Source organism: Lagopus muta, chromosome 1 (genome assembly GCF_023343835.1).
Source record: "Lagopus muta isolate bLagMut1 chromosome 1, bLagMut1 primary, whole genome shotgun sequence".
NCBI classification, from domain to species: Eukaryota; Metazoa; Chordata; class Aves; order Galliformes; family Phasianidae; genus Lagopus; species Lagopus muta.
In genome coordinates this window covers 41,143,331-41,164,950 of record NC_064433.1, presented here as the reverse complement: position 1 = coordinate 41,164,950, position 21,620 = coordinate 41,143,331, and the positions used below count along the sequence as shown (strand labels likewise).

Genomic DNA, 21,620 nt, shown 5'->3' with positions numbered 1-21,620 from the left:
CTTATGACTATCTTGTGTGCTATCATGGTACAGATGTGTAAAAAAGGTTCTCTTAGGAGATTATTGTAACACTGCTAAACAAAAGATGATTACTCATATTAACAAAATATAAGATGTCACTCAAATTTTAAAAGATATTTTCACATATATCTCCTCAATCTCATTATTTTCTTACAATGTGTATATAAAAATAAAAATGCATTAATTGTCTCATAGGATCAAAGAATTCCACAAGTTTTAAAAATTGGATATCAACATTTATTTTCCCTGTCACTTCCTCCTGTTTGGAAACAAGGTGATCTTCATAAAAATCATTCCTTTTGTAACACTTTAAACAATTAAGTCTCATGGCCTGGCTATATTTCCATTGTCTAGTAACTGTATACCATTCAATAATCTCTGAAACAATAAACAGTGGAAAATCATATCTCAACAGATAAGACAATATTTTTATTTAGAGCTGACATTTTAATTATTTACAGACTCAAGACAAACTATACGTAAAAATAAATATGTTTAATTAAGGCATAAAGATGCTCTATGTGAGAGATATTAAGCTCATTCCTTTCCACCCTTTATTTTATAGCTCTTATTTTTAATTCTTTTTTTCTATTTGTATTGTTAAACACAAGCTAAAGACACAATGAAGACAAAAGACATTCATCCTACACTTTAACTAGATTACCTCCTAAATATTCATTACCATGATGTGTTCCAGTTTGAAAATCTAAAACTGGTCTAATTGTTTCACTTCTGAGGGCATCTCCTTTCAAAAGTAGTGATTCTGTTATTTAACAGATAACATATGTGTACTTACTATTGATGCTAAAGTTTCTTCCCTCATTTCCCACTTTAAAGAAATAAAGTGGGAATGTATAGAACACAGTTTTTTCCTTTTCTTTTAATTATATTTACTAATTTATGCAGGAGACTGACTGGAGTTCACATTTTCTGCCAGAGCATTGACTACCAGTCTGTGAAGGTAAAAGGGATTAAACAGTTACATCCAGGAAGTTTATTTCCTCTGCAAAATGAATTGGACTGTATTCTCTCTTGACTTAGAACATGGTGTCCACAAGTTTTATGGATAAAGAATGAAGTAATTCCAACTTCTTGTTATGGAAATAATTTGCACTGCAGAACAGACCCAAAGAAATTTATTCCAGGAAAAAGAGGAAGAAATGGTTAAAAAGTGAGAGAGGTGAAATAGGAAGGAAATTTTTCTGTGAGCGAGGGCAGAAATGACTGGTGACATAACTCTGAAATCATCACGCAAGTCCTTTGATTTGAAGTAGATAACATGTAAGATGTTATCCAAATTCTAACTTTAAAATATCTGAATTCTGACTGAGAGGTATGCCAGTTAATGCTCTGTACTGCACTTTAGATTCAGATAAACATTCTGGTGTTTACTGACCATGCTATCTGTAGTAGCAATGCCTCAGGTAAAAGGACAATCTCATATTTTGGTCAAACAGAACAGTTTGTCTTCTTGAAGCTCACCAGATAGCATGTAAATAAGCATCTTATATAAAGTTGATGAAAGAAGTCATGCTTATTAGCTGTCCAAAGAAGTATAATCATTCTTGAAATGAAAGACAAAGTTCAAGATTGCCAGTACAGCACTTGCCTTTTGATATCTAATCTGCCACAGTGCCTTTTCTCCATGTATTAAAAAAACAATTTCTATGATTTTTAGTATATATATGTATCGGCTTTCCACAATGAAGAAAACGTTTACAGGCAGAAACAGATAAACCAGTGGCAGGAAAGCTAGGCTAAAGACAGGTTCTTAGTCTGGGATCAAGTTTCTCTCTTTGATACGGCTTTGAACAATCATGCTTATGGTTGAAAGGACACAGAAGCAGTTTGCATGTCCATCATCAGCACACGATGACTTCAACAAATGGTAGCATATAAACATATGCCACTGGAACAGATGAAACTCAATGGAAATTGATCAGCTGGATCTAGTAGGTGGCAGCTCTGCTCATGGCAGAGGAATTGAAGTAGATAATCTCTAAGCACCCTTACAACCCAAGCCCTTCTGTGATTCTGACTTAGTCTATGAAATGGTAAATCAGGCCTCGCATATATAGACTCCAGATTTTATACAAATTCGTGCTTGAATGCAAGGAAAACAGAGAAGCACACACATCTTTCCTCTTCAGAATTTCACAAGAACTGTTTCCAGCTAAATCTGAGTATGGACTCATGAATGTGAGACAAATTTGGCCCTTCATATAACTAAGTTCATTGACAGAATTCATTTAAGATATACTCAGCTCAGTTGCATACCTGTCTCAGGTTTAACTTCTTTTACTAATCAGTAAATGTGAATTATCTTGTTTCTCTTTTGCCTTACAGAATTGGGAATAAGTAAGGTATTGTATAGTTATGTCATAAAAAATGATAAAATGGCAAAGGTGGCACTTTTCTGAATACAGAATTGAGTTGCACAAGGAATGAAAATAGCAAAAAAAAGAGCTCTAGAAATGCTCATATTCTCAACAGAAGAGTATTTTAAATTTTCACCTGTATTCACATGTATTGAAACCAAAGAGCTTTATCAGTAATCTCATAAGTTAATGAACTAAATTAGCATGTATGGATTTTTGGAAAGCAAATCATTTTTGCTTGTTGAAGTAAACACATTTGCATGTTCAAGTTTTTTTTTTTTTTTTTTGTCTTCTGTCAAATGTTGGATTTTTAGAGAATATTTGTCAAAATAACTGCTTTTAAAAAACGTTATCAATCATCAGGTATAATGGCTACCTTGAGAAAAGATGACTATGAAATGAAAAATTTGAAGTTATATTTCATTTACAAAATTAGCTACTTCATTCCTCTGTGGCATGCTTTTATGTCCTTGAAAGTAAATTAGTAATAATAATAAATAAATAAAAAGTGTGCCAGTTCATTATGAATTAATATCTTGGAACACACTCCCTCAAATGAATTGAAATTGAAATTCTTCACTTCTGTAACTTGAAACACTGAGGAATTGATAAGGACCTTAAAATCCTACCTTCTTCAATTTCTTCATATTGTTGTATATTTCAAGTAGACTTGTTTAAAAGACATTAGGGGACATATATGCTTATATGCATACAGACAAAGTGAAATTCTTGCTCATACCTTCAAAGTAACCAGCTTTTACAGACTGTATCTTTGGTGGTTTCACATGGAGATGTTTATTTTCATTTTTTTTGAACAACGCCAGGCGCACAGCTGGGTCTAGACGAAAAGAACAAGTTAAAATCAAAGGTCAGTCTTGGCTCATTCATTCCTTCAAGCAGTTTTTCACCTTTTAGACACTTAATAATTGAAAAGACCTTTAAGCGTTGGTTTTATATTCACAGTAGGTTGCATTTTCTAAAAAAAAGCTACATAAATACATGTGTAACTGAGACTCAAGCTCACTATCCTACCAGAATTTAACACCATTGATCCTTATTTTGCTAGCTTATCTCAAAATTGAAAATAATTTCAATAAATTTGCACAAAATATTTCAAAATTCTGTTTTTAAAGCTTGAAACTCAAGCTTTGAACTCAATATATGACAAGTACTATTTCTAAAAGCTTTGGTCCGTAAGTATTCAGTGGTCTAAATCAAGTTACTTATACCTAAAGAATGTTAACAGAAGGCAGTTTATTAGTTATGTTTTGAGGCTAAACATGCAGACAATAAGATAACCATTTTCCAATCCTTACAGAAGTAAAGACATTGGGAAAAAAAAAATATATATATACATATACACACACATATATATTTGGTAATCCATAGTGCAGCAGTTTTTGTTGAACTGTGTGTTCTGATAGTGCTAACTTCTCACAAAGCAGCAAAGCAGACTAACTAGAACATAGTTGAAAATATCGATGAAAGTAATTTAGTCCATGCCTACTTCCCGAGGCAGAACCAGTGACACCTTAGACTTTTTTTTAAACTCCAGTTGTCTAGGAAAAAGTTTCTCTTCTTGTTGTGTGATGTTTGCAGCTCCCAAATTAATTCAGAAGATGCCAGATTTGAAGTCATTTTACCCCACTTTTACTAACCACATCAGGGAGACTCAATGACACATCAGGGAGACTGAAGAAGTACAGTAAATAAGCTCAATTAATTTTAAGGTGAGAATATTAAAATCACTTATAACTGGATTACTAGCTTTATAGATATATTCATTTTGCACATAAGGACTAATTACATCTGTTTCGGCATTCATCTCAAATAAAAAATAAATCTGTAGTAAGTTTGTGATCTTCAGAGTAGCACGTTTGAGACAGTAGATTGAAGTAAGATTTTGAAAAAAAAGAAGTATTAAAATAATAATATGCTATATTTTAAAAGTTTTGTCTGAACTTTTAAATGACAGAAGTTACAAAGATATTGTAACTGAAGTACAAATTAATATTTTCATACATGTAATATAGATGGTCATATGAATACTACACATGGATTAGAGTGCAATATGTTTGGAGACGCTGTTGATAAGATACAGAATTGACAAAAGGACTTCTAAGATACAAAGGTAGTTGCACTAAAATGAAAGACAGTGTCTTTCTTCCACAGGCAACCAAATACAACGTTTCAAAATTGACTAAAATATCTTAATACGGAATGTAATTGAGCATTCCCAACCATTTTCAAGTAAAAAAGCAATTTCTACAATAGCACACTGTTTTCCTATGATGGTCTACTGAAGTTGCTCCAATACATTTTTGAAATGTCATTTTCCCTTAATCAAGCTTACCATTCAATTCTGAAAAATCCAGCCAGTACAAAATTAATCTATACCAAGGACTTTCAAGTGAAGTCATGTGAAATTGTTAGAATTGTTCTACTTTTCTCAAATATTTACTTGTGCACAAAGACATCAGAAATACATGAACTGAGAACAGAGGGAAATGATGGAAAATGTTTTACTAGAGGATTTCTATCAGAAGATTTATCTCTGGGTCTTTGTGAAATAATCTTTAGGGATTTAACTCAGTGCCAGACTACTGAATTTGTACCTACCTAGATCACCTCATCCATTGCCTACAGCTCTTTTGTTATTAAAAATGAGCCTTTTTCTTTATCTAGTCCCAAATGTAGGCAATATTACAAAGATTAGTTTATAATACCGGTGCTTTTCAGTCTCTGAGAGAGATGGGGAAATGAACTGTATGTATGCTTTGATGACAAGCAATCAAATGTTTCAGATTTCACACAGAGAACTGTTAAAGTGTGCAATAGTTCAAAATCATATAAACATATTCCTGGATTCTTGCATACTCATTTAAGTGTGGCTTATTAGACAATTATCTGTGTGGGCAATCTAGAAACCAAGGACATAATTTAATACACATTGTCTGGCAGATTTCAAATATAGAATATTAGTTGGACAAATCCAAGAAATATTATAGAAACAATATGGAGAGAATAGTTACTGCCTGATCTGCCACATTTACTAAACAATGTCATGGCAATATGTGAAACTGAAAAAATTCAAAGCTTGCCATAAAACATAGAAAAACATTAGCATGTATTTGTACCAACTTTAAAGAGCTGATAAAGCAAAGTAGCATTGTGACAGATGAGCATCTAACAGAAAATTCAATTTGTAAATTCATATGTAAGAAAGCCTGCATTTTGTTCCATAACTGAACAGCAATTAGAACCATGGGATTCTCATCCAAGGTCTGAATTCCCAGATTATACTGCTACGTGGAATACATATCAACAACACCAGTAGCTTTTCATTTCTGCTACTAGAAAAATATAGATTAATGGTCATTTACTTAACGTGTAATAAGAAATAATATAGTCCCCCAGGTTTTTATTTTGACTGTTGTTAATTTAACAAATTATACTGTATAGTGAGATCATCTGTTCTGGGGTTCTGGGTTTTATACTTCTGTGGTTGTTGGTCTTAGTTGTTTTGTTTGCTTGTTTTGTGTTGCTCTGTTGCCTTAAATTCTAAACTCAAAGTAAAAATTATTTGCTGACTCCTATGAAACATCTTAATCATTTTCCTTTGGTTCTAGGAGTTGAGGTCCTCTCCAGCTGGCTTTTGCCTTTTTTAAGACTCTTATGGTAGCAAGAATTACCATCTCATGCTGTCAGTCACTGGTAAGAGAGTTTTCCTTTGGAGAGGAAAAGGATAAACACTAAGTAATACAGTAGTGTAGCAGACACCAGCTGAAAGCCAGACAAGGCTTCCAGATATCTTAAAAGGAACAAAAGTTCACTTTCAGAGTCTAATATAAAATCCAAATAACCTAAGAAATTCAAAGTTAAGTAAGAAATTCTGTATTGCTGTGCTAATGCATCTTCAGGAAATTTAGAATTGTTACAAATTATAGACAGTTTTTTTAAGCACAGCAAGATGTAGTAATGCCTGCTCTGTTTAGAATTTTCGTTAGAATTTCTAAAGAATTTTATGCATCCATGATAAGCAAAAATTTTTCCAAGATTAAACCAGTTATATCCGGCTGGTTTTTTTTTTGGGGGGGGGGCAAAAGTTCTTGCACAATCACACAACCTTGTTATGGAGATATGAATAATACTACACAAATTTTATTCTAAGGACAACATTTTAATCATAGGAAATAAATGCAAAATTAACCTGAGTAAGTAAATAATTTTAACTTGAATCTATCATAAGAAAAATATAAGAAGTACAAATTCTAGAAGATATATATATATATATAAAGAGAAGAGATACATGAGAAAAAAGACAAAGTCTGTTTAATACAGCTGTAAAATACTCATTTTTATCAGAATTTATAAAAAAAATGAGTAATTTATCCCTGAAAGAAAATGATGTCTTTATGGACATTTAAAGTGTAACCTGTCTTTATTAAATCACATTCCCCTTTATTCAAATTAATGTTTAATGCTGTACAAGCAACTTTTTTAAAAGAGATGCTCTATTTTGAGATTTAAGAATAGAAACATCTACTTACTACAATAATTATTTATGTGTTGACTTACCCACATTTTTATTACTGTATTTTCTGGGCTTCATTTTATGGGCCCTCTTCAGCATTAGTTGTGCAGTAGAAATATCTTTAAAACCCCTATGGGAAGGAAATAACATACTAAACACTTCACATATATTACATTAGATCACCTGCAAAGCATTTTATAATGCACTTTTCAAAAAGAGTGTAAGTTTTTAGTACTTTGTATGCATAGTAAAAAATATTACGAATTATACAGATTCCTGCAATGCTTATCTTAAAATTATAATGTATAAAGCTGGTTTCTTAGACACTTTTAAAAGAAACTGCAGTAACTTTTACTTTGGTAGAAAATGGATTCTTGAAAAGTGGAACATAAAATAAGCAAGGTATGACAGCCAAATGTACTGCACCTATTTCCTACCAGATCTCTTACCAGAAGGAAATAACAAAAAAAAAGAAGAAAAAAAAAAAAAGAAACAGAAGTTTAACATACCATTCTTCCGAAATTTTCTCTTCTTTATCAGACCTGAATGAAAACTTTTTTTCTTTTAAGTCAGAGTTCTGTGACATTGTTCCCTTCTCTGAACTGAAAACAAATTATAGGAGCAATATTTAAAGGTTGATTCATAAGAAAGGGTATTGTGTGACTATTTTGCAGCTTTTATTATTATGTATGTTGTTTGTGCCTTTGGAAGCTTGGACATAATACAAAACAAATCTATTTTAATACTCCAAGAAAACTTTATCTCAGAGACTAATAAAAGACTGCCATTAATCTGAAATGTTTGCATTTCAATTAATCAAAGCATAATAATTCAGTCCTTTCTCTCCAAAAGAATACAGCTGTGTAAGAAATCCCTTTTAATCTTTATCTAGTCTTAGAAATATGTATTTCAACATCTACATGTTATTATACAAACTCTTTTTTTTTGTGAATTATAGTCAAACACATAAAATGTATGTGTATATCCACATATGCTTAATTAATGAAAAATTATAATTACACTTAAGATAGCTAGTTTTTAAGGTAATATCATTTTTAAAAAAAGCATCAAAAAACAGTCTTAATTTCTCTTCCGTATGATGTCTATAAAATAAAAATCAACTAATCAGAATGGGATAAAAAACCAGCATCCTCCCCCTTCTTTAGTCCTTCCCCCCACCTTCAAATACTTTACTTACCTTCTGTGACAGTGGGTATTTTCCGTTGAGTATGAATATGGTCTGTCAATACACTGCCAAGGTGCTTGTGGTGACAATTGCAAATTATCTAAACGTTCACTGGAATCTGAAGGCCTAGCATGCTTCTCAGTAAAAAAAAAATAAAAAAAAATGCAGTTGGTAACTCCTGCAATTTGTCACAAGTCATGAAAACAATTATTCAAAAAACAAAAGTTATCCATGTGAACAGACTTCCGAGCATGACTGAGACTATATACATCTAGGACTCCAAAATGTGAAGGTAAATCTGAAAGAGTTTGCAATCTATTACTGCAACAGGAGGGATTCTCAGTAGTGCAATGACCATTGGAAACTTACCTTCAACTAAATAAACAGGGCAAAAAGGTGACTTCAGTTATACTTAAAGTCCTAAAATATAATGAATTATACATTTGTAAGACTTCTTTATTTTAACTGTAGGAGATAAAACATTAGGAATAGTATGCTTGAACAAGGAAAAAAAAAAGCCCTAAGAAAACAAAAAGTTAAAACTTCAGTTTATCAAGCAACTAGCAGACATTACAGCTCAATGACCTTTAGCTGCTCTGAAAACATTCAGCTGTTGTCATATAATGCAGATCCTAGTACTTTAAAGTACTGTGTCAACTAGCAATTTTTAATCTACTGCCAAACGTACAGATGAAGAACATCTTTTTTTTTTTTTTTTTTTCTGCTACCGTGAAGTAAAGTCTTGAAATAAATCCAAAATAAAGAAAAACTTAGACAAATGAAAGAATATTTGAAAGAAAAATCACATTTGGGGATGAGGAGGAAGTCTGAGACTTCTAAAAGTAACTGTGTCTTTCTCGTGTCAATAGATTTTCATATTAATCACTGCAGAATAGCATACCTTTAGGAATGAAGACTGAAGACCATATCCCTAAGAAATGAATAAAGACTGACAAGTAACAAGTTTTGTGACGTTACCTTTGTCCAGTGCAGCTGGTTTGAGATCAGGAGTGTTTGTGAAGGGAAACGGGTGCAATCTGGAGTTGGCCATTCATACCCTATTGCAGCCTGTACAAATGAGTAAAGTCAAATAGTGCGCTGATAAAATCAGTTTAGTTTTGATAACTTTTACAAAGTCTCTTTTCAACTGTCTTGTGTACTGTTTCAAGTGTTTTCACATCATATATCAGAACTGCCACCTGCAGAGTAATCATGCTCAAAACACTCTTGAAGATGCTATGCTGTACTCTGTGATTTAAAAAAAATCAGATTTTTTTATTTTATTTTTTGTTGTTGTTAAAACGCATCTCTATATCTCAAATTCTTGGAATTTAATCTCAATATTGTTAGTAAACATGATTTATTAAAAATGACTGCCAAACTCTGAAAAAATACAGACATGAGATACTTAAAGGCCTAAATACTACAAGGAGTCAATTGCTCTTTTTTTGAGCAACTGGGTATTTTATACCTAGAAATAGGTGCTTGATCCTGCCAAACTTATTTTTCCTATGTAAAATGGAACTCCTGAATAGTGTTCACTGAAATCTGGGGTTAAAAAAGTAAAGTCTGGCAAATAACAAGGTCTTTCAAGCCCCCTGAAATTGTAAGAGAAAGAAGGATGATATTTCAGTTATTTTGAAAAATTTAATTCAGTTAGTGGTCATATATAATTTGGGGATTTTAAAAGCAAAGCTCTTATTTACAAGGTAAGTGAGTACTGCTGAACCAGTACTCTTCTTCCACTCTGACCTAGGTTCATTGGATACATTTTTCAATTTGCCAATTTAGATTTTAATTTAAAATTTTTAAATTTGAATAAAAATTTGAATTTTTATTTTCAAGCACTAAAAATGATTCATTCCTGCATGTTTGATTCCTTGGTTCTGGAATTCTCTGTTCTTTGACTACAATATATTTGGATTTTTATCATTTTATTTACAAAATCCAGACTGATTCTATGTTGTCATCAGAAATTGCTGATGACTTTTTACTAGTCTTTTCCTTATTGTTTCATTTCATGATTAAAATATACATTATCCATCTTACCCCACTTCCTCTTTCAGGTGGTTGTACACGCTATGAAATTATCTGTTATACTTGCTTGTAAACTACTAACATATCTCTTTTTCAATTATTATTCTCATGCTGATAAACACTGAGTAGTTGATTAAAAAAAAAAATCATTAAAAAAAACTGCCACATTTAATTTTTTTTCTAGAAGATTGCACTAAACCCAGTTGCAAAAGCTACTATTTAAAGTTCTGACATTGATATAATTCAGATAAAGAAAACTGTATCATATCTCTGTTCATATCACTGCAGAGACAAAACTATTGCATATTCAAGTTCTGCAGGTGTCTGTGAATAGATTGATTGAAATGAATAACTATGAAAAAGGGAGAAAATCTGACCAAAATGTCTCAGTGAAATCAGGCCTTCCTTCCAACTTGCCTTCTTTGAATTTACTCTTTAATTGCATTAAGTCATACTTCTAGCTTTTCAGACAATAGTTTCAGATTTATTTCTTAAGCATGGGCATGCAATCCAGTTGCAAATAAACTCAAGGTCTGCATCGCCATAGAGTCACAGAATATTCTGAGTTGGAAGGGGTCCATAAGGATCATTGAGTCCAACTTCTGGTTCCACATAAGACAACCTAAAAATCAGACCATGTGTCTGAGATGGTTGTCCACATGCTTCTTGAACTCCAGCAAGGTCTCTAAGGAGCCTCTTCTGGTGCCCGATCACCCTCTCAATGAGGAACATTTTCCCAATACTCAGCCTGAACCTCTTCTGTCACAGCTTCATGCCATTCCCTCAGATTATATTTCTGCCACCAAAGAGTCAGCGCCTCCCTCTCTGCTCCCCTTTATGAGGATGCTATTGGCCACAGTCCCCCCTCAGTCTCCTCCTCCCTAGGCTAAATGAAGCAAGGGACTTCAGCTGCCTCATATGTCTGCTCCTCTAGACCCTTCACCAGATTCACAGCCCTCTTCTGGACACTCTGATAGTTTTACATCCTTTTTGTACTTTGGCACACAAAAATGCACACAGTACTCAAGGTGAAGCTGCACCAATGCAGTGTAAAGCAGGATAATAATTTCCCTCAGCCAGCTGGCAGTGCAGAGCCTGATGCACCCCAAGGCACGGTTGGCCTTCCAGACTGCCTGCACACACTGTTGACTCATGTTCAACATACTGTTGACCATGAGCCTTTCAAAAGGGCTGCTCACAAACTTCTCATCCTTCTAATCTGTATGTATAGCCAAAAGTGCCCCTTTGACCTAACTGCCAATTGCTTATCCATCACATTATATTTACGTCTAGTGCTCTGCTGGGCATTTTGTCCAGAAGGATACTGTGACAAACACAATCGTGTTTGTGATTTTGTGATCATAATTTGTGATTGTACTTGTGACCTTCCTCTCATGAACCCATGTTGGCTGTGACCAAAGACCACATTGCCCTTCAGGTGTTTTTCAGTAACTCCCAGCATAATATTTTCCATAACTTTACCAGGCACTGAAGTGAGACTGACAGGCCTGTAATTGCTAGGGTCTTCTTTCTTGTCTGCTTGAAAATTGGAACAATGTTTGCCAGCTTCCAATCAACTGGGACCTCTCCAGATAACCAAGACTGTTGAAAAATAATTGACAGATGTCTCTCAGTGACACCAGCCAGCTCTCTGAGCACTCAGGAGTAGATCCCATGGAGCCCCATGGACTTCTATGTACTCAGGTGAAGCAACAAATCCCACATAAGTTTGGGGCTGGCTGGGAGTTGATTGTTACCACAGTCATTGTGCTGCAACTCTGGGCACCTGCAATCCCAAAGCTGATAATCAGTGAAAATGGGACTTCATTTTTGCTGGTATATTAAGGTATACGAAAATAGCAATTTTCTTAAATATTTTTCTCCTCCTCTCTTTGTAGAAGAACCAATAGATCTGTAGAGAGGTAGGTTCCTACTTCATGTAAATATCAATCAAATTAATTTTGTTGTGCAATGATGTGTCCAAGAATGACTTAGGTATTTATATGTCTTACATTAAAAGTGAATATGATTCAAGACGGACTGTCAGAGTTCAGGTCAAGCTCATACCCTAGCCATCTGAATTTCTGTCTCTCCAATTTGTTTCATTGCATTTGTTTCTGATAGAAATCAATAAAGATGAAACATGAGAAGTAATATTCTGCAGTTCTAGTCAATTTCAGGGAAAAGAAATCACTTAAGTAACGCACAGATAAAATATTTTTGTTTTATATGCTTGCACCATAATTCAGTTAAAATTCTTTTAAAACTCAGGTTGAAACTTTTCTCACAAATACTTTCTTAGTCCAGTGTTTGACAGTTAATAATTTAATGTTCTCCATTGTGTTTCTGTTTCTTACATAGCCTATAAAATGTCTTTCAGTGTTCTAAGCACTGAAAAGAAATATCAATGAAAATAGAAAAGCAAGATGCAAGAGTAGAAATATGCAAGATCAAAACAGAACAAAAAAAACCCAAACTGATTTACCACTAAGATTATATCCACTGATAAGAAGCATCTTTGGCACCAATATGTAGCCTATTATAAAAATATACCACACTGTCATCTGCTCTGGCCAACAAAAATAAAACATAATTGATTTTTAAATGTATTATCTTTCACTGTGTTTATGCTCAGAGAGATAGCACTGAGTTCAAGAAACTTCTGTCCATATCTTTCCCATAAACACTGTCCTAAATTATAACTAGTGCAAAGTTTATTTGCCAAAAACTAAGGCTAAAAATTAGATCAATTTCTACTGAGATAGACAATGAGAAAAAAATGCAGCCTGAGTTGAATTACAAAACAAATAAAATGATATTGTCTGATTGCATGTTCTATGTAAGCAGATATTTACTACTACATTCATGTTTATTTCTGAAGTCAAAGAAGTAGTTTCACTCTGAAAGGTCTATATGGGTCTGAAGCTACCCCATGTTTCCAAATGTGGTAGGCCTCACAATCACAAGATAATAATCTGACAAAACTGTGAACCTATGTTTTAGAATTAGGGAGAATTTACTCTTTATACCTCTTCATTTACCACTTTCCATTTTCATTTACCATATACCACTTTCATTTTCTTATTATCTCGTTCTCTGCTTTCAAGACAGTAACAGTTTAGCCAGAGTAATTGTCCTGTTGATATTTACCTAGGGATTTTATTCATATGGTATTTTAAGATAAAATTGAAAATGTAACAGCATATTTTTGCTAAAAAAGGAGATCAATACACAAAACTCACTCTGAACTGAGTCATGACTGGTCCCTGGAAACGACAATAAGTACTGAGAATGAGAGGGTTAAAAAAACCACAGTTTTATTTTCAAAACTGCTTCTACATCATTATTTCACATTTAGTGTATAGAATTCTTTCCATTTACAAAAAATTCACCCTGCACATCATCTGCCTGGTTTTGCCTAATTTGTTTCTCTGGATTTTTGCTTTCCTTGGTGAGGAAGGCCATTTATAATATTCTTGGTCTTTAACATCAAAGAATGGCCTTATTCCAACCAGATTTTGCAAAGTATCTGCCTTTTCTACGTTCCAAATAGTTCTGAAGAACAAGACAATAGGCAACAAGAGTTAATAAATACATTAAAAACTCAGGATGAATCTTTCTACTAGTTTTCTTCACAGAATTCAAGCATATGGTTTTTCATAGTGGAGATGCCTTTGCTTTCTACTTTGTTATCTTCTGATGAATATATTTGATATATAAATCAAACTGTTGAAACAAAAAGACAAATGGAAAGCTACTTTAACCCAAAGTAGAATTTTAAACAGCATTCTGTGACTATTTCAAAAAAAAAAAAATCCATTTTTGAGCAAGGCACACCACATACTTTTCCTAGTATTAGAAATTCTGTAAGTTAAATGAATGCTCTGGGATTTGGGTCAGCAAGTGTGAGTGTTGAGGAAAAAGGCCTCATATGCTGAATGTTAACCCTGTGGATATTCAGAGTAGAGAAGGGCATACGAGGGCAAGCCATACTGGACTGTCTCTCATCTTGCAGAAAGCTGTTCACTTTTTCTTTTAATTCCTGGCAAGCGTATTTTGTGGTGCATTTCACTCAAACCCAGTGCAAATCTAGCAAAAAACATTTCACTTAATTTGCACTGGACTTCATTTCTGCCAAAGCCTAAATATTCCTTGCTAAAAATGTATTCTGTAAAATGTAATACATTTTTGAAAACTTGCTAGGAAATAATGAATTTTTAGCTCTTATAGAAGCTACAGAAGGACCAAACAAGTTTTCTATGCTTATTTAAAATTGTTGACAGATTGTGATCAAGAACTGCCTGAAGACCTAACTATTTTTTTTTTTTTTATTTCCAGTATTCCACCAATGCAGCAAACTTCTGCCATTCCAAAACTGCATGTAAATGCATTGATCTGACCAACTTCATTAAAAAACAAAACAAAAAGAAAACTGTATAGTTGTGGGTTTTTTTTTTTTTTTTTTTTTAAGCAGGCAGGACACATAGGCCATTTTATAGAGAACAAATGTCAGAACTGTGAGCAATAGAAAAAGCAGTCTTTTTCTATGCAGTTCTCTTTCACGCATGTTATATGGTGAAGATAAAATAAAGTAGCACTCTAATAAGGGTTGTTTTAACCTCTGGTAATGCTTCCTTTTCAAATCTGCCTCTACGTAGGAAGAGAATGCTGGGCATGCTTTCATTCCCATGATTGCTAAAACCAATGCTGTAAGCCAAAAAAGTAGCACATATCATACATATTCCTAAGAAACATCACAATAATGAATTGAGCCCAAAAGCTTTTCAGAATTTTAGAAAACTTCTTAATAGAGTACATTCTTGCAGGAAATTTAGAACAGGTTAGTGGCGTAGTTGCCTAATTGTAGAATGATGTACTAGGATTTACTCAAAAAAATCACAATTATCTTTGAAGAAAAACATTTCAGAATACAGTATTAGGGAATATCTTTGCCAAAGGTAATTTTTTCCAAAACTATTAATAAGTCAGAATATTGATTGATCTCTCGAATTCTTACGTTTAATATAAGTACAGATGTGATTTCTCTAAATACATATGACCAAAACAACAGAAATAATTTTGGCAACTATCAAAATAAGTGAATAATGAAAATTTCAGAGACTCACAAACTCTTCTTTCACAAAAGATATTAACTGAGTACATACTTACTTAACACTCCACAAGTCTGAAACCTATTGCAATTTACCAGTCTTTCATTACCTACATGACCCACATTTTTTTCAGGGAAGCATTTCTGCTTTAAGCCTGACAGTTTTCAAAGGAAGCTCTGGGTCCTACATTTATTTATTCCTTTATTTATTTATTAAACATAGGAACACGAAGTACAGATAGGCAAACGGTAACCTCAGTTTCAGAGGTTAGACAAGTGGTTCAAGTAAACATCAGAAATGGATTTTTCAAAAATCTTTTGAGATTCCCACCAACATCACTAAGGTCCTGTCTCCTTTAGCCCACCCCTGAAACCACTCTAAGACCTCAAATGCATTCTTCCCTGAAAAGGGAAAACTGGCCTCCTCAAACATAGAGAAAGCTGAGGCACTTAAAGAGTTATTTGCCTTGGTCTTCAAGGCCTGTTCAGGCTTCTCACACTTCATGTGTCCCAGAAATTCCAAGCAGGGGTTAAGGGTGTAAAATCCCCCCCGATGCTAAGAGCAGAGCAAGTCTGAGACCACCTCGTGAGGTTGAACGTCTACAAACCTATGGGGCCAGAGGACACGCAGGGCTCTAAAGGAACTGGCTGATGTGGCTGTCCAGCCATGCATTTCGCCTATGAACACTTCCCTAGTTCACAACTCAGACTGAGTAATGAGTCTAAAACTACACAGAACTGAGGACTTTTTTCACTTTTCTACATTTTTTCCTGGTTTTGGCTTCTTTATTCAATTGTGACACAACCATTTTTAGAGAAACAAGACTGAGAAGCATAATTAATTATATAATTGTACTTTTCTATGTTATACTATATATTTTAGAAGCATTTCAGTGGCATTATAGAACTGAGATCACATGATGCAATGCCAGAAAGCAATCAGAGTGCATTTTGCATAAGCTGTAAAGGTCACAATTTCTAGTGCCTGTGTTTCTCTTTATCAGATATTGACTGCAAAAACCTACCTCTAGGGCTAGGATATCTATTTTCTAGATAACAAGAAAACAAGATTTCAGCATTTTAGATAAGAATAATTGCTAAAAAAAGTAGAATCTATCTGACCTATAGAACCTATCTGACCACGGACTAACATACCATTTATTAATCATATGAAGATATATGTTACCTGAGCCTTTTTCTTTTTTCAAAGAAATGGATGAATCTGAAGAAATTTTCATCAGAGACTCTTTTGCTTTTCCATTTACACTGTAACTTCATAACAAATTTCATTTAAAAAAGGGATTGTGTTCTTTGTAGCACAAAACATACAAAAGTTTGATTCTGATCTGATACTTACAGGCAAGCTCTTGTAATTGCTTAAGTGTCAAGATCTGGTCAAGTTATGGGAACCCTCTAACCTATACGATATTTTCCTGGCATAAGCTGGAAAACAAGAATCACTGGCACAAGCTCACAACTGGGGACAAACCACATCATGCAGCATTATCTCAAAAAGAAACAAAACACTGCAAGTGTCTAGTGTGGAAAAGTGGTAAGTCTGTAAAAGGTGGGAGATACTAAGAAAAATAATTGTTCTACATGCTGTTTACTTTTCTTGAGTTAAAATATGCTCTAGCTTTTATTCCTCCTACACTTCAAAAACAAAAAGGAAACAAAATAAAAAACAAACAAAGAAAAAAACAACAAAAGAACGATCTCTCTCCCAAAGACAAGTTAGAGCTAGGCAAAGTTCTAAGTGATAAATACAATACTCGCATATATTTCAGTGTACTTCAGAGGCTGATTTCATAGACTAGAATTTGTTATTAATTACTTGAAAAATTATAGAAATTCACCTCAGCTCATCTCAAGCTGAGGTGACTAGGTTGTTTAGAAGCCTAGGTTGTTCAGACAGCCTGAACAAGAAAGTGCACTTAGTGACTTATAAGTCACTGCCTTATACAAATGCCTTAAAAGGTATCTATATGCTCCTTTATACTCCAGGAACATGGGTAATTGCTACCCAGCTGCCCTGGAAAGGGAAAAAAAAAAAAAAAAAAGAAAAAAAAGAAAATTTTGTCTGGCTGGGGTTATGTAAAAAATGTGAAGAAAACCAGTCAAGAACTTTAAAAGCTATCAAACACAGTGTGGTTTAAAAATTCTATTCAAGCAAGATCAGAAGCAGAATGCTTTGTCTCAGAACAGTGGATTTATTCCTTTTGCTGAAAGAAGTTGTGATGAATTATTATTTTTTTTAATTTGGCTGAAACTTAGAAAATGTTATTTTCTTTTTGAAAAAGTATGACTAGATATCCCTAACTTAAACAAAACTCAAACCTAGTTTTGCAAAAATACGGTGTTCTCTGTACTATGTTACCATCAGTAGTGGTAGTTGATGAAAGTAAGATATGTGATTGTATGTTGACCTAATGTAGGACAACAGTAGTTGAATCATAGAGTCATAGAATCACAAGGTTGGAAATGACCTAAAGACCATCTAGTCCAACCGTCTTCTCATTACCACTGCTACCACAAACTAAGCCATATCTTGTAGCTCCTCATCCAGATGCCTCTTGAAAACTGCCAGGGACAGTGACTCCATGATCTCTCTGGCCTGACCACTCTCTGAGAGAAAAAGTTTTTCCTCATGTCCAATCTAAACCTCCTGTGGTACAATTTGCAGCCATTTCCCCAGGTCCTGTTCGTTGCCTGGGAGAAGAGACCAAACCTCTCCTCATCCCTATCTCCCTTCAGGAAGTTGTAGAGTGCAATGAGGTCTCCCCTGAGCCTCCTCTTCTCCAGACTAATCAATCAAAGCTCCCTCAGCCGCTCCTCATAAAATTTGTGCTCCAGACCCCTCACCAGTTTCATTGTCCTTCTCTGGACATGCTCCAGGGCCTCAATGTCTTGTAGTGAGGAGCCCAAAACTGAACACAATACTTGAGGTGCAGCCTCATCAGTGCTGAGTACAGGGGGATGGATGATCACCTCCCTGCTCCTGCTGGCCACACTATTTCTAATGCAGACCAGGATGCCATTGGCCCTCTTGGCCACCTGGGCACACTGTCGGCTCAATGACCACAGTTCTTAGAAGATAATTGTCTTAAAAAGTGATTGTAGTCAATTAGTTCAACTTACTGACAGTGACATTTTGCATTTGACTCACACCACATTTTCATAATGAAAATAACAATGCTTATAGTTGCATGGTATGGAAAGTAAGAGCTGTATCAAGCAAATGTATTGTCAGGTATCATCCATTAGAGATAATGAACTCTGCCTTGTAGAGCTCAACATTTGCTGCATGGATGGACTGCTGATGAAAGATTGTCCTAAGATCAACCTTCTGGAGCATATTGGCTGGAATTCTCCAAAGTCCACATGAAAGACATGAAAATATCACCAAATACCAGCCTCATACTTTCAGAGACATCTGCTGGCCAGATCTTTCATCTCATCTGGGATAGCCTGTTTGACACTGCACAAAAAAACAGACATAAAACAGTAATGCCATCAATTGCCTCTGAATGTCTTTGGCAGTTTATTGGAGCAGAGATGAATACAAGAAGTTAGCAGTAATTGTAAAGGTGAAATGATTACTATTCATGTTATTGTGAGCAAGATAAAGATCTTTCCTCCAGTTCAATAACATGCAATCAATTTCTGACATGACATGGAGCCAGAGATTTGTACTAATAATATACCACTGCTCAACATGCATAAGTGGATAAAATAGATCTTTGGAAAAGACTGCAGTTTTTTTCCCTGTGCTATTTTAAAACTTCAACTTCCACAGAGCACTAGATGCACTGAGTTTACAATTAAGATATTAAAAAGTTATTTAATGAAGACTGGTACCTAATGAGTGACTTACTACACCACTGTGTTTGCGACTTATTTAAATAGATGCTTACACACTAGCGACTTTGTGAATTGCTAGATAACACAGAATGAAATCACTGTAACTGAAATCTTACATAATATGGATATAAAAATAATGATCATACCACAAAACAGTGAACTATGATTTAGTAGACATGGTTTACTATTTTTGTACTAGGTTGTAATTAGGAAACGTTATTCTCTCACTACATTCACTCTAACCAATAGTAAAATCTGCACTACAAAATGGCATCCAGATTTTTTTTTGTTCTTCCTTCACACTCCAGCATATGGGATCTCTTAGCCTAGCAATACATACTCCTCCCTACACACTTTTTTGAGGCCCAAGAGATAGTCACTAATAGAATGTGTCATTATTTGGCTCTGCTTCAGCACTTTGCTACAAAAACACCAAAGCCAGAAAGGAGGAATATAGAAGCAAAGACTTCTCCAGACTTCTTGTTTCAGGTAAAGTAAAAAGCCCATGTGATTTCTTTATATTGCACACAGTTAATAACATGGTACAACTATATCAATCATCACTATTTCACACAAACTTTTCAGTAGGTCAGTCATAAGACTACTACATATTTTGTGCAATCTAGTGAACACAATATGCTTGAAACAAAGAAACAGAGGAAAAAAAAAGATAAATATCAAAGGGTATGAGAAATTTTTGAATTCTACTTACAGTCAATCTTGAAACTGAAATGTTTAATCACTGATATCCTGTCTAGGTTTAAACATTTTAAATTTACCACATTCAGAACTTGGAAGAAAACAGATATTATATTTTTCATCACAACAAGCTAAGGGATTGAGTAATTTATTCAACATTAATCTCCTGTTCAGCCTTTAAGTCTGATGCACAAATTAAAATGTTAATTTGGTGATTTTGGAAAAAAGAAAAAGATGTATGGCAACACCAGAAAGTGATACAGTGCAAGACTCACTAAAATGACCTGGTGTTTGTTTTCCTAACTCCTCCACTCCTTTCTTTTCTCCTTGGATTCAGGAGCACCTGTACAGATGTGATTATCTTGCTGACAGTCAGATGGAACAAAATTGCCCATGTGAATTTTAGTTAAGCAAACATAACAAACCAAATTATTTGGGCAGGAGAGTGAAGCAAGCCTGGCTCAACCAACTTAAAGTATATGAGATTCTGGACTACAGGCTGAATAATTCAAAACAGGGCATTTTCCTTGTTTTCTACGTATGAACACATACTTCTTCTGGTGAAAAAAGTAAGTTCTTTCACTTTCTGCTTTTTATTACCCTAGAAAGAAGGCAGGGATCATAGAATGTCAGTTAATGAGACTGTTCTTTTTTTTGTATATATTTTTAAATAAATATTAAAAAAACAACCCTAAAATTTAAGCTAGATCTCTGTTTAAACACACACATTTCCTGTCTACTAAATGATTTTTGGTACTACTACCTCAAACTTTTTACATGCTCTAACATAGCAATTCTGAAAATCTTAAGATAGATGCTGAAAGAGGGAAGAAAAAAATTGCCCCCATCATCAAGTCACCAGAAATTATTTATAAAGTCTGACTACTTTCTAATGGGATATAAGATGGATGACACTCAGATGATCAAAGACTGATGAACGGCACACTTAACAATACATTCAGTTTTCTATTACCCCCACAAGCATGTGAGAGAACAGTGCTTCAGACAAGTAAATATGTGAATAGGAAATTAACAGTTGCCTTGCCATGCATACTGAGTCTAGAACCAATGTAGAATATGTCTTTTGAGGCACAAAATTTTTGTTGCTTACTCAATGATAATGTTGATCCTGTGGAATTTTTTTTTTCTTTAATTTAATTACTAATAGAGTTTTGACAGCAATATTCCATAATTTGGAGCTTCTTTTTCACAGAATCACAGAATCATAGAATCACTACGGTTGGAAAAGACCTCCAAAATCATCCAGTTCAATTGTCCACCTTTTATTCTTTTTTTCTTTTATTGCTTTTATTTTGTGAAAGCAAAACTTCTAGCCCAATTTCAACATTATGAAACTTAAAGGCCATTATTAACTGTACATAATTTGCAAAAAAAAAAAAAAAAAATCTATACTAATAAACATTTTTTGATTTATTTATCTATTTTCCTACAGAAGAAGTATAAAAGAATATTTTTTCCTGATTTATCTTCATTTTTGTTCATTATCTTTAGCACTTTACCTATGGGATAAAAAAGCCTGCTTCACCTCTTTTACTGGAGAGGTGTTTCCTTTTATTGGATTCTTGTAACACTGAATCAATATATTTTCTATATTTTCAGATGTATTACTGTTGTACGTTTTGTTCATTTTCATGAGAAGCTGACATTTTTATACACGTTATAATCAGTTACTAGGATACTAAAAAACTAAGGACTTCAAACGAAAAACAGTTGTTTCCTTATTCTCATATATTTGTTCTTTAACTACAGAAATATATGGGGTTCTATGGTGTG

General features: G+C 34.0%; 1 protein-coding gene across 2 annotated transcripts in view; it reads right to left on the bottom strand.

The window, feature by feature from the left end:
* The window catches only part of LRRIQ1 (leucine rich repeats and IQ motif containing 1), a 97,032-nt gene that overhangs the window by 35,646 nt on the left and 39,766 nt on the right, over positions 1–21,620 (bottom strand). For both annotated transcript variants that reach the window (XM_048934619.1, XM_048934620.1), the window contains exons 19-23: positions 9,098–9,187; positions 8,132–8,253; positions 7,443–7,535; positions 6,978–7,063; positions 3,139–3,237 (exon numbers count right to left, since the gene is read on the bottom strand). In XM_048934619.1, the coding sequence (XP_048790576.1) occupies positions 3,139–3,237; positions 6,978–7,063; positions 7,443–7,535; positions 8,132–8,253; positions 9,098–9,187 (490 nt within the window). The remainder of the gene's footprint in view (positions 1–3,138; positions 3,238–6,977; positions 7,064–7,442; positions 7,536–8,131; positions 8,254–9,097; positions 9,188–21,620) is intronic.